Here is an 8,822-nt window from a genome sequence, read left to right as displayed (position 1 = left end):
TAAGAAGAAATAGAAAAACAAACCGAGGACAGGAAATATTTGGCACGCTAAATAAATACATGATTTTACAGTAAGCCTAAAAGTAGATTTGTATGGATTGTTTCAGTCACAAAGACAAAATGACAACATGTGACATACAAGAGAATTAGCAGACTTCACTTCATTTATTGGGGAAATCTCTGCTATATTCCACACTTAATATAGAATTTGAGATATAAGCCTTTAAGTTTCCCATCGGAAACATTTCAGTCTTTGAGTTCCTCTCGACCTGAGTCAAATGTTATCTTGGCCAGTGTGGTGTAAGAGTCAAAGTTCCTGGAGCTCAGGTAGGTCCCAAATAACGCCTGGAGCACCAGCACCGCCCTCATCTTCCTCACGATCGGTCTGGAGAGCTCCACGTAGTACCGGAGCACGTTGCCCTTCTGTGGCAACGGAGCGGTGTTGTACATGGATGCGATGGCGATATTGACAGGCAAGGCCAGCAGGATGGGGTACAACCCGGCGCCCACCACACCAACGAGAGCACCTCGTATCAGGGCACAGGAGGGGCAGTTGAGGTCACCGTTCAAGAGGGGATTGGTCACAACCGCGTTGTAGAGCGCGTATGTTGTCAGGAAGGGCATCACGGCCATCGGCAGGGACGAGGTGACGCCTGCCTGTTTGATATTCAGAGCTCTGCGGTACAAGCTGTTCGATACCAGTCCCGCAAGGCCACCATTCCCCGCCAGATAAGCAGGTCCATAGAGAAAGATTTTCTGATCAATGTCAGGCAGTCTCTCGAAATTGTTCATCAGCATTTGGGCAATCGTCGCCCCTGTGAGCGCTCTTCCGGGGCGCTCTTCCATCTTCAGATTTAATGTTTGAATCCAAAGCGAGGGTGTCCACTGTTTTTTGTAGCCGGAGTTCCTGGTTAAAACTGTGATAAATCGATTGTCATGTTAAGGTAAGGTGGTTGTAGAGATGAGAGAAGGGCGCAGCCATGTTGTACCCACAATTCATAGCTTACTGTTTTGTGATTGGGATGTTTTTCCCTGAACGCGGCTTCTCAGGCAGAGCAACGCTGCTGTTTGCAAAAAGTATGCAACAAGTCTTAAAATTACAGAAAAAGTTTGAAGGAATCATGCGTTAAAAAAGTTCTTCCTATGATATCTATCCTTATCATGACCAATGGCCTTAATCACTGTGAGATGTTTTCTTGTTGTAGGAATTGTAGAATTGTAAGCAAACCTGTGTAGAGAGGCCTTTAGCTAACTTCTCAAAACGTTCAGGTATTATTTTTGGTTGACTTATTAAAAATATTTAAGAATGCCACACTGCTGCAAAATCCATGGCCTTTAGCAGATAATTTAGGTCAAAAGTCTATTCAAGTTTTAAACTTTTTTTTTTTTGCATCAAAATATATTTAGGCTCATTTACAAACACGTTTACAAGTGCTCTGTAAGAGTGCATAGGCCTAGTAACACAATACAAATATATGATACTTAAAATGTCTTTTTCATTAAAAAAAAACAAACACTTTTTAAAATAAATAAATAAAAAGTAAACATTTTTAATTTTTTCAACCACCCATGCATAAACTGATCAATAACTTGATAAAATGTAACCTGTAGAAAAAAAAGAAAAAGTAGATCTTTAAAAAAAAAAATCAACTATGCTAGAAAATATAATCGAAAACGCCCTTAGAAACTCATGAATATGATGTTTAGAAAACCATGAATATGATGTTTAACAATTTCCATTTCCACAGACTGGATTCGTCTGAAATGTTGGATTAGTCAGTACCACAAATATCTCAGAAATAAATATCGATTAATTCGATTTTGAATTATACTGGTAGCTTCAATTATTGCAACATTTTCCCTTAAACGTGTTTATTTTACTGTTAGTGATACTCGGGGTTACAGTTTACGTGTCGCCTGATTTCACCTGAAAGAATGAACTCAGGGTGAAAGAACCCTCATTCCCCTGAGTGGGCGTGGTTATTGTGTGTTACGTCATAACATTTGTGTAAGAACGTTGTTCCGTCGGATTCCAGGGAAGCTCGCCATCTTTGAAGACGAATAGGCTGACGACGTTTCTTTGTTTTCACATTTTACCTAAACGTTAAACCTACATTATCAACCGTAATACTATTAAATGAAGGTAAGCAGATAAAGTGGACGAAATCCAATCACACATGAACCGTTTTGTACAGCTTGGCTTTAATTGAAAGGTTGGCTAATGTTAGCTAGTTAGCTTTGAGACAGTCGACGTTTCGCCATCGTGACAAACCACTAAACCTGTTTAGCCTTTGGTAGTGTTAGTCGGTATATAACAATTTATTTTATATTATTATGATTATCACTCTAATAAAAGCTTGTTAGTTAGGCTTTGTTGCGTGAAGTTGTTTATTATTGGATGGGGGCTAAAAGCTAACGTAGAAACTGCTAACGTGGTCGATGCTAAAAGACCGAGCTAACGTAATTATTGTTTTTATATTATTATCTACATCCACTTGACGATTAATACACACATGCTATGTTCGAAGTCGCATTATATATACTGCTGTTGAATGCAGTATTTACCTTCAACAGTGGACTATAGTTATGTCGTTTTTCTTGCAGCATGTGAGGCCCGACTAAACTGACTTCCGGTCTTGGAGTGCGAAGTAAACAACTCTCACGTTACAGTAAAGCATCCAATTACGGCTTGAAAAAACAAAGAGATTTTATTTATTTGGACGTTTCATGATTTAAGACAATGTGCTTCGTGTGGGTTGGTCTGATTGTGATGATTGTTATTGTGATATTTAAGATATCCGTCATTATGTTTCAAAAGCTTTGTGGAGATCTGGAGGTCTATAGTACGACATCCGGGTATTTTGACTTACCGCGATTTGTCTGTATACTGCATTTTGTCCGTGTCAATACAACAGGTATAGTAGTTTAGTAAAAAAAAAAAACAACATATCCGGTTTGTTCATTCAACTGTATAAAAATAGCCCACCAGTTTTCAGGTCAACTTTGTAACTAACGTGTTAAAGTTTTGACCCACCATCATGCAACTTGCAGCCAAGTTGCACTGAATGGTAGATATCTTTTTGAGCTTTATTTAAAGTTCATTTTCAAAGTCTATGAGCTTCTCATTCCAAACAATAGTTTGTTCCACAGATATTCATCAGTAAGACACCAAAAAGGAACACTTTGCTTTGTTTATACTACCAACTTTACAATTTCCTAAGCAACTTTATTTACAGTTATAAATTCTTGAGAAAAATATTGACACAGGTACATATTCAGTTAATATAAATTAAATTAAAATGTGTTCATGATAAATTAATATACTGACTTTTGTTTTGGGGGAGGAGTATCCCCAGAAACTGTACTGCTGATAATGAAGTACACGGTTGAAGGGTTTGTCAGGATTCTAAGGAGTCTCAATTATGTAATTTTGACCTGTATTTCTGTATCTTTTTAGATGCGCCATTCAAAGCGAATGCGCTCCCCAGGCGTTTGGCTTGATGAGTACAGCTGGGAGGAGAGAATGGAGTGTCGTAAACGAAGAAAACGGGACTCTCATAGTAGTGAGAGAGAAAATCAGTCCAGGAGAAGTCATCGTTACCACAAGACGTTTGAGGGGTAACTATTATAATCTGTTGTATATGGTACCTGCTTAGTTCATTTTCACTTTTGTTGGTCTTACATATGCGATATTCCAACTAGCTGTGTTTTATCAAACGGCACTGTGTGACCCCTTTTTTCTCAAGCTGTTCATACACATACCATCAAGCTATGCATTTGTGAGAGTAATATTAAAGTGAAACCTTTGATAAATAAAAGGATGACATCAGTCAGCCTATTGTTTGCACATTACTTGATATGAAACTGTTTTTGCTTTCTTGGTAGGAATGCAGATTTATATTTATTAATTGATACATTTAAGTTTTTTTCAGTTGACAGTTTCCGTGTAATTTATTTAACTTGTGTGCAATATTAATGTGTGTTGCGATTCTATCTTTTTGTGTACATGCATGATAGCCCATGTGGTCACATCAGATGTTTCCAGATCTGCTCTAATTTTAATTCTGTAGAGAGGCAGACTTCTTCCCAGATGACAACTGACACCACCAGAGTGCTAGGGCCCTAATGGTTTCCTGGTCTTTTTTAGATACTTAGGTGCTAACATGGTATGCTGGGTGGATGGTCGGGATGTTTAAAAGCCAGGTGTATATATATATGAACTGTAGGATGGATTTGGTACAATTGCCTGGAGAATAAAACATTTTTGCTCATATTTCTTCACTCTGTATTATTATCGGCAGAAATGGCCTCACATTTGGTTTTCAGTACTGGTGTACAAACTTCTGCAGGTGTTGAATCACAGATTGTATTACGCACCATCAGGTTGTGCTAAAAACTTTCCACAACTTTTAATGCTTCACACTTAATCTCTGCCAATGTGGCTCTCTGTCAAGGTTCATTCGTTTAAAGGAAGGCTTGTTTCTGGTTGCCAATAGACGGCTGTTTAAAGGTTAAAATTTCCCAAATGTGTTCATTACAAATTGTTTTTTCATACTCCTGGTAGTACTATGTTCATGAGTATTTGTATGCCGATATCCGCTTAATGAACTGTAGCCTCTTATTAAACAGGTAGCTTGGTGTGAGGTGGGTGTAAAGTATGTTGCTAATTACAAATGTTACATAAAAGGCCCAGGGGATAGGGTGTCAGGCCATAGACGGACCATTAGCACATTCGTACACAGTCTTCATTTTAGAGTGTGATCACAGACAAGGAACTTGACCGTTCCTGACTAGAAACTTTGCTTTCGTATCCTTGTTTTTAAACTCTTTGTCCTTTTTATTTATAAATTGCAGACAGTACCTGGAGACCCGCAGTTTGAACCATAGACTGGAATCACGGGAAGGACGCACGAGGGACCACAGTTTGAACATGGCCTGTGAAGACAACAGTCGGGATGGCACCTGCAGAGACCAAGAAGTAGACTGGCACCACTATAGCAAGTCCTCCGGACGTAGTGGTCGCAGCAGGCGAAGCAGCCGCAGGCATAGAGACAGAAGACGCAGACGTAGCCAATCTCGTCGCAGGTCCTCCACGGTATGAGAACCCCCTCCCCTTTCCCCTTCTCTCCTGTCTTTACCACCAAATCGAATGGGTCATATCTCTTTGTCTCTGTATCTGTTTGTGTGTCCTACTCTTCACTATTAAGTATGATTTCCAGTAATGACAAGTAGGGGACTGGGGAGTCAGGAAGTAAGGGATTGCTAGTGTTTGTTGAACTAAAAGAAAAGTGGACCTAGAATTTGTGCTGAGATCTTAGTGGGCAGTTATGGGAGGTTAGAATAATAAGTGAAGCTGTACCTGTCGGCAGAGCTACAAAGAACTTCATGTAGAAAGACTGTAATCAATCAAGTTAAGTTTTTTTTTCTGTACTACTTTGAGAAAGTCTCTCATCTGAAAATCTTGTTGCCATGTTTTTCTTCTGTAACACACACTATGTGGTGGCTGGCGCCCAATTTCTGACGGGGCTGAATTTGAATTTGCTGCTCCGTCCATTCGCCTGGCGATGTTACTGAACGGGCCGAATCTATCCACCCCTTCACCTCCCCCCCTTGGTCCGGTTGAATGAATGACGGTGTCGCATTGTGGTGGCCTGGTGCTGGCTGACTGATGGGTTATTGATGTGATGGCGGATTGCGGCGGTTCCGGTGCAGAGGAGGAGCCATCACCGCAGGAGCAGGAAAAGATCCAGGAGTGTTGTGGATGATGACGAGGGTCACCTCATCTATCACAGTGGAGACATGCTGAGAGCGAGATGTATAGAATATATACCTTTTTTTTCTATTGTTCACACTTTGTCTCTCTCACTCTCTTGTTGTCTGGTCTACCTCCAAAGATTAATGTAGAGGCTGAACTATTTGGGCCAATAGACTTAATATTGTTTTGGTTACATATTGCCTGTTTGTGTAACATACTTAGCTCTGAGTTGTATTTCAGTGTTCAGAAGCCTGTAATTGTAGTGTTGCTAAACAGAGCAATATAACATCAGGCAATGAATCAGCCAAAGGGCACTGTTAAACTATCATCTCTGTGTCACTAACTTCACCTCTTTATTTTCTGTAGATGAGATTGTGTGTACTCTAGGAGAGGGTGCCTTTGGGAAGGTCGTCGAATGCATTGATCACTCTAAGTAAGTAGACATCAGAAAGTACTCATCTCCTTTTTTATCTTAAACCATCCATGTGATACTAACATGCTGTGTGATTTATGTTTCCAGTATTGGAGCTAGAGTGGCTCTGAAGATCATTAAAAACATAGATCGCTACCGAGAGGCAGCGATGTCTGAGGTAGAGGTGCTTAAACAGTTAAAGTCCCTCGATTTGGAAAAGAGATAGTAAGTCAGACTGTTGTACCACAAGTCCTATTACTTTGCAGTTAACACATTTTAAGTAATATTTAAAACTTTCCAAGCAAGAAACTTACTAGCAACCTGTCATCTTCTTCAGTGCCTGTGTACACATGCTGGACTCTTTTGACTACCACGGCCACATTTGCATTGCCTTTGAGCTGCTTGGCCTCAGCACCTATGATTTCCTAAAGGAGAACAACTTCCAGCCTTTCCCTGTAGATCACATCAGGCACATAGCGTACCAGATCATCCGGGCAGTGAAATGTGAGTATAAGACATATAGACAGCACTAGATTTACAGCCGTTGTAAAAACAAGTCTTTTTAAAACTACATGGTCTTGTCTTTCAGTTCTGCATAAGAACAAGCTGACTCACACAGATCTGAAACCTGAAAATATTCTCTTCGTCGACTCACGATATGACATGGAGTACAACCCCGACATGGTGAGCTACCTGGATATCACTCAGATAAACCACAGTGGCTGTAGTTTATCCAAAATGCATAACTTGTTTGTGCCAGCAATTGTGTGAATAGAACGTTGTTTTTGTCAGAAACGGGATGAACGAACATTGAAGAACCCAGATGTGAAAATAGTGGATTTTGGTAATGCCACATATGAACACGAACACCACACATCTGTGGTGTCCACACGTCACTATCGTGCTCCTGAAGTCATTTTAGGTAAGTGCTGTTTTTTTTTTTTAAGACACATCTGTGTGAGGCTTTTGGATGATCCTTCATTGGTTACTTAGTTGACTTTGTTTCTTCCAGATCTGGGCTGGGACCATTCCTGTGATGTCTGGAGCATAGGCTGTATACTCATTGAATACTACCTTGGATCTACTCTCTTCCAGGTGGGTGGCAGTAGATAGCACAAGTTATTATTTATACTGTGACTTTCAGCATGGTGTTATCAAGATGGCTTATATTTTTCACTCTTTTTAGACCCATGACAGCAAAGAGCATCTTGCTATGATGGAAAGAGTCCTGGGCCCCATCCCAGTAAACCTCCTTCAGAAAACCAAGTAAGTAGACACAGCTACTGGGCAACATTTGTCATTGATTAACACTAATTGTAGAGTCACCTAAACATGAGCAACATTAGGAATTTGATTTGTTATAATTTTATGATCATTGTGGTGTTCAGGAAACAGCGGTATGTTCACCGATGCAAGCTTGACTGGGATGCGCACAGTTCTTCAGGGAGATATGTCCGAAAACACTGCAAACCTTTAAAGGTAAGAGCAATATTTCTGGAGATGTAAACATGCCACATGCAATAAGTGTTAGTGTTTCTGAAAATCCCCCTCTGTACATACTGTTAATTAAATTATGCTACTCAAGTTATGTAGAAACAAATGAAAATGCAGTGCTGTAGTAGACCAATAAGTGCATACTATAAAGATACTTATTTACAATTGTCTGTTTTATCCCCATCAGCATTACCTTTCATCGAAGGGTGAAGACCACCAGCAGCTGTTTGACCTGATAGAGAAGATGATGGCGTATGACCCAGCTAAGAGACTCAGTCTGGAACAGGCTCTTCAGCATCCCTTCTTCTCAGTCTACCACACGAGCAGCAGCAAGAGTAGAAGCAGCAGCAAGAGCAAGAGCAGCAGCAGTAACAGCAAAAAAGACTGAACTCATGAACATGTAAACCTCTGACCTGTAAACTCGGTCAGGGCTCAGCTGTCACCATGACGTTTATCATGACGCTCAGTGCCAGCCTCTACTTCCTGACTCTCCAGGAGAGGTGAACTTTGACTGTATCAGTCCACTGCCCTGCTTTACTGTGTCCTGTTGTAAACCAGTGTGTTTTTCTTAGTGTAACTCATCAATAAGTTGTGTTTTCCTCCGGCATGTTTTGATGTAATGAATCCTCTGGTGATTTCTATTTATTCACTTCTGTAATTTAATTGGTAGCTCCTACGCCATTACTGGTGTATGTGTTTTAATTCAGGAACAGCCCAGTTTTGTCCATTTTCTCTATGCATTGTCAAAGGGCCAATGGGTAATGTAGCAGATTGGGAATTGCTTTACCTTGCATCAGTCCCACAAGTAATTTATGCAGCGTTTCAGATGCAAAAAAAAAAGCTTTCCAGGGCAGAAAATCCTTGTACATAAATTTTGTTCAGATGTGTTTTTTTCCACTTTCTGGTTATGTGACTTTTGCAGTATCATGTACACTTTTCAATAAACGTGAATAGACGATAATTCTGTTTTTGAGTCCATGCTGTTACTGTTTCACTGCAGTTGCTGTACCCGCAGTTGTCCGCCAGATGGCAGTAAAAAGCCTCCACATTAGTTTAACTGAGATACCGCGGACCTGTCACTTCAGGTACAATAACTGACCGTAATGGACGACTATCACAGTAGCCTTACATCGTTAGTATAAACCCCTTTTTATTTGGCTTT

The 8,822-nt window shown here is 40.2% G+C and overlaps 2 protein-coding genes across 3 annotated transcripts; one reads left to right on the top strand and one right to left on the bottom strand.

Annotated features, from left to right (window-relative positions):
- Nucleotides 1-147: 147 nt before the first annotated feature.
- tmem126a (transmembrane protein 126A) lies at nucleotides 148-1,019 on the bottom strand. Its single transcript, XM_061047881.1, has one exon. It carries the CDS (start codon nucleotides 843-845, stop codon nucleotides 246-248), a length of 600 nt encoding a protein of 199 aa, XP_060903864.1. The 5' UTR covers nucleotides 846-1,019; the 3' UTR covers nucleotides 148-245.
- Nucleotides 1,020-1,981: 962 nt separating this feature from the next.
- clk4a (CDC-like kinase 4a) lies at nucleotides 1,982-8,621 on the top strand. 2 transcript variants are annotated; one of them, XM_061047876.1, is made up of 13 exons: nucleotides 1,982-2,142; nucleotides 3,457-3,617; nucleotides 4,854-5,094; nucleotides 5,712-5,814; nucleotides 6,121-6,187; nucleotides 6,275-6,391; nucleotides 6,504-6,670; nucleotides 6,756-6,850; nucleotides 6,959-7,088; nucleotides 7,179-7,261; nucleotides 7,353-7,432; nucleotides 7,555-7,645; nucleotides 7,848-8,621. In XM_061047876.1, exons 1-13 carry the CDS (start codon nucleotides 2,137-2,139, stop codon nucleotides 8,046-8,048), a joined length of 1,542 nt encoding a protein of 513 aa, XP_060903859.1. In that variant the 5' UTR covers nucleotides 1,982-2,136; the 3' UTR covers nucleotides 8,049-8,621. The 2 variants fall into 2 exon arrangements, with proteins under 2 accessions (XP_060903859.1, XP_060903860.1); XM_061047877.1 differs by lacking the exons at nucleotides 1,982-2,142; nucleotides 3,457-3,617; nucleotides 5,712-5,814 and having other exon boundaries at nucleotides 4,957-5,094.
- The last annotated feature ends 201 nt before the right edge of the window (nucleotides 8,622-8,822 follow it).

Source organism: Labrus mixtus, chromosome 10, assembly GCF_963584025.1.
Source record: "Labrus mixtus chromosome 10, fLabMix1.1, whole genome shotgun sequence".
In the NCBI taxonomy this organism is placed as follows: Eukaryota; Metazoa; Chordata; class Actinopteri; order Labriformes; family Labridae; genus Labrus; species Labrus mixtus.
This window is presented reverse-complemented; position numbering and strand designations above follow the sequence as displayed.

What these genes read in the sequence shown, in the direction of transcription:
- clk4a (XM_061047876.1), top strand. An exon ending in CTCGTCGCAGGTCCTCCACG is followed by an intron (nt 5,095 to 5,711) that starts GTATGAGAACCC and finishes GTTCCGGTGCAG; the next exon opens with AGGAGGAGCCATCACCGCAG. An exon ending in AGACATGCTGAGAGCGAGAT is followed by an intron (nt 5,815 to 6,120) that starts GTATAGAATATA and finishes TATTTTCTGTAG; the next exon opens with ATGAGATTGTGTGTACTCTA.
- tmem126a (XM_061047881.1), bottom strand. Translation starts at nt 845, where the DNA reads ATGGAAGAGCGCCCCGGAAGAGCGCTCACAGGGGCGACGATTGCCCAA.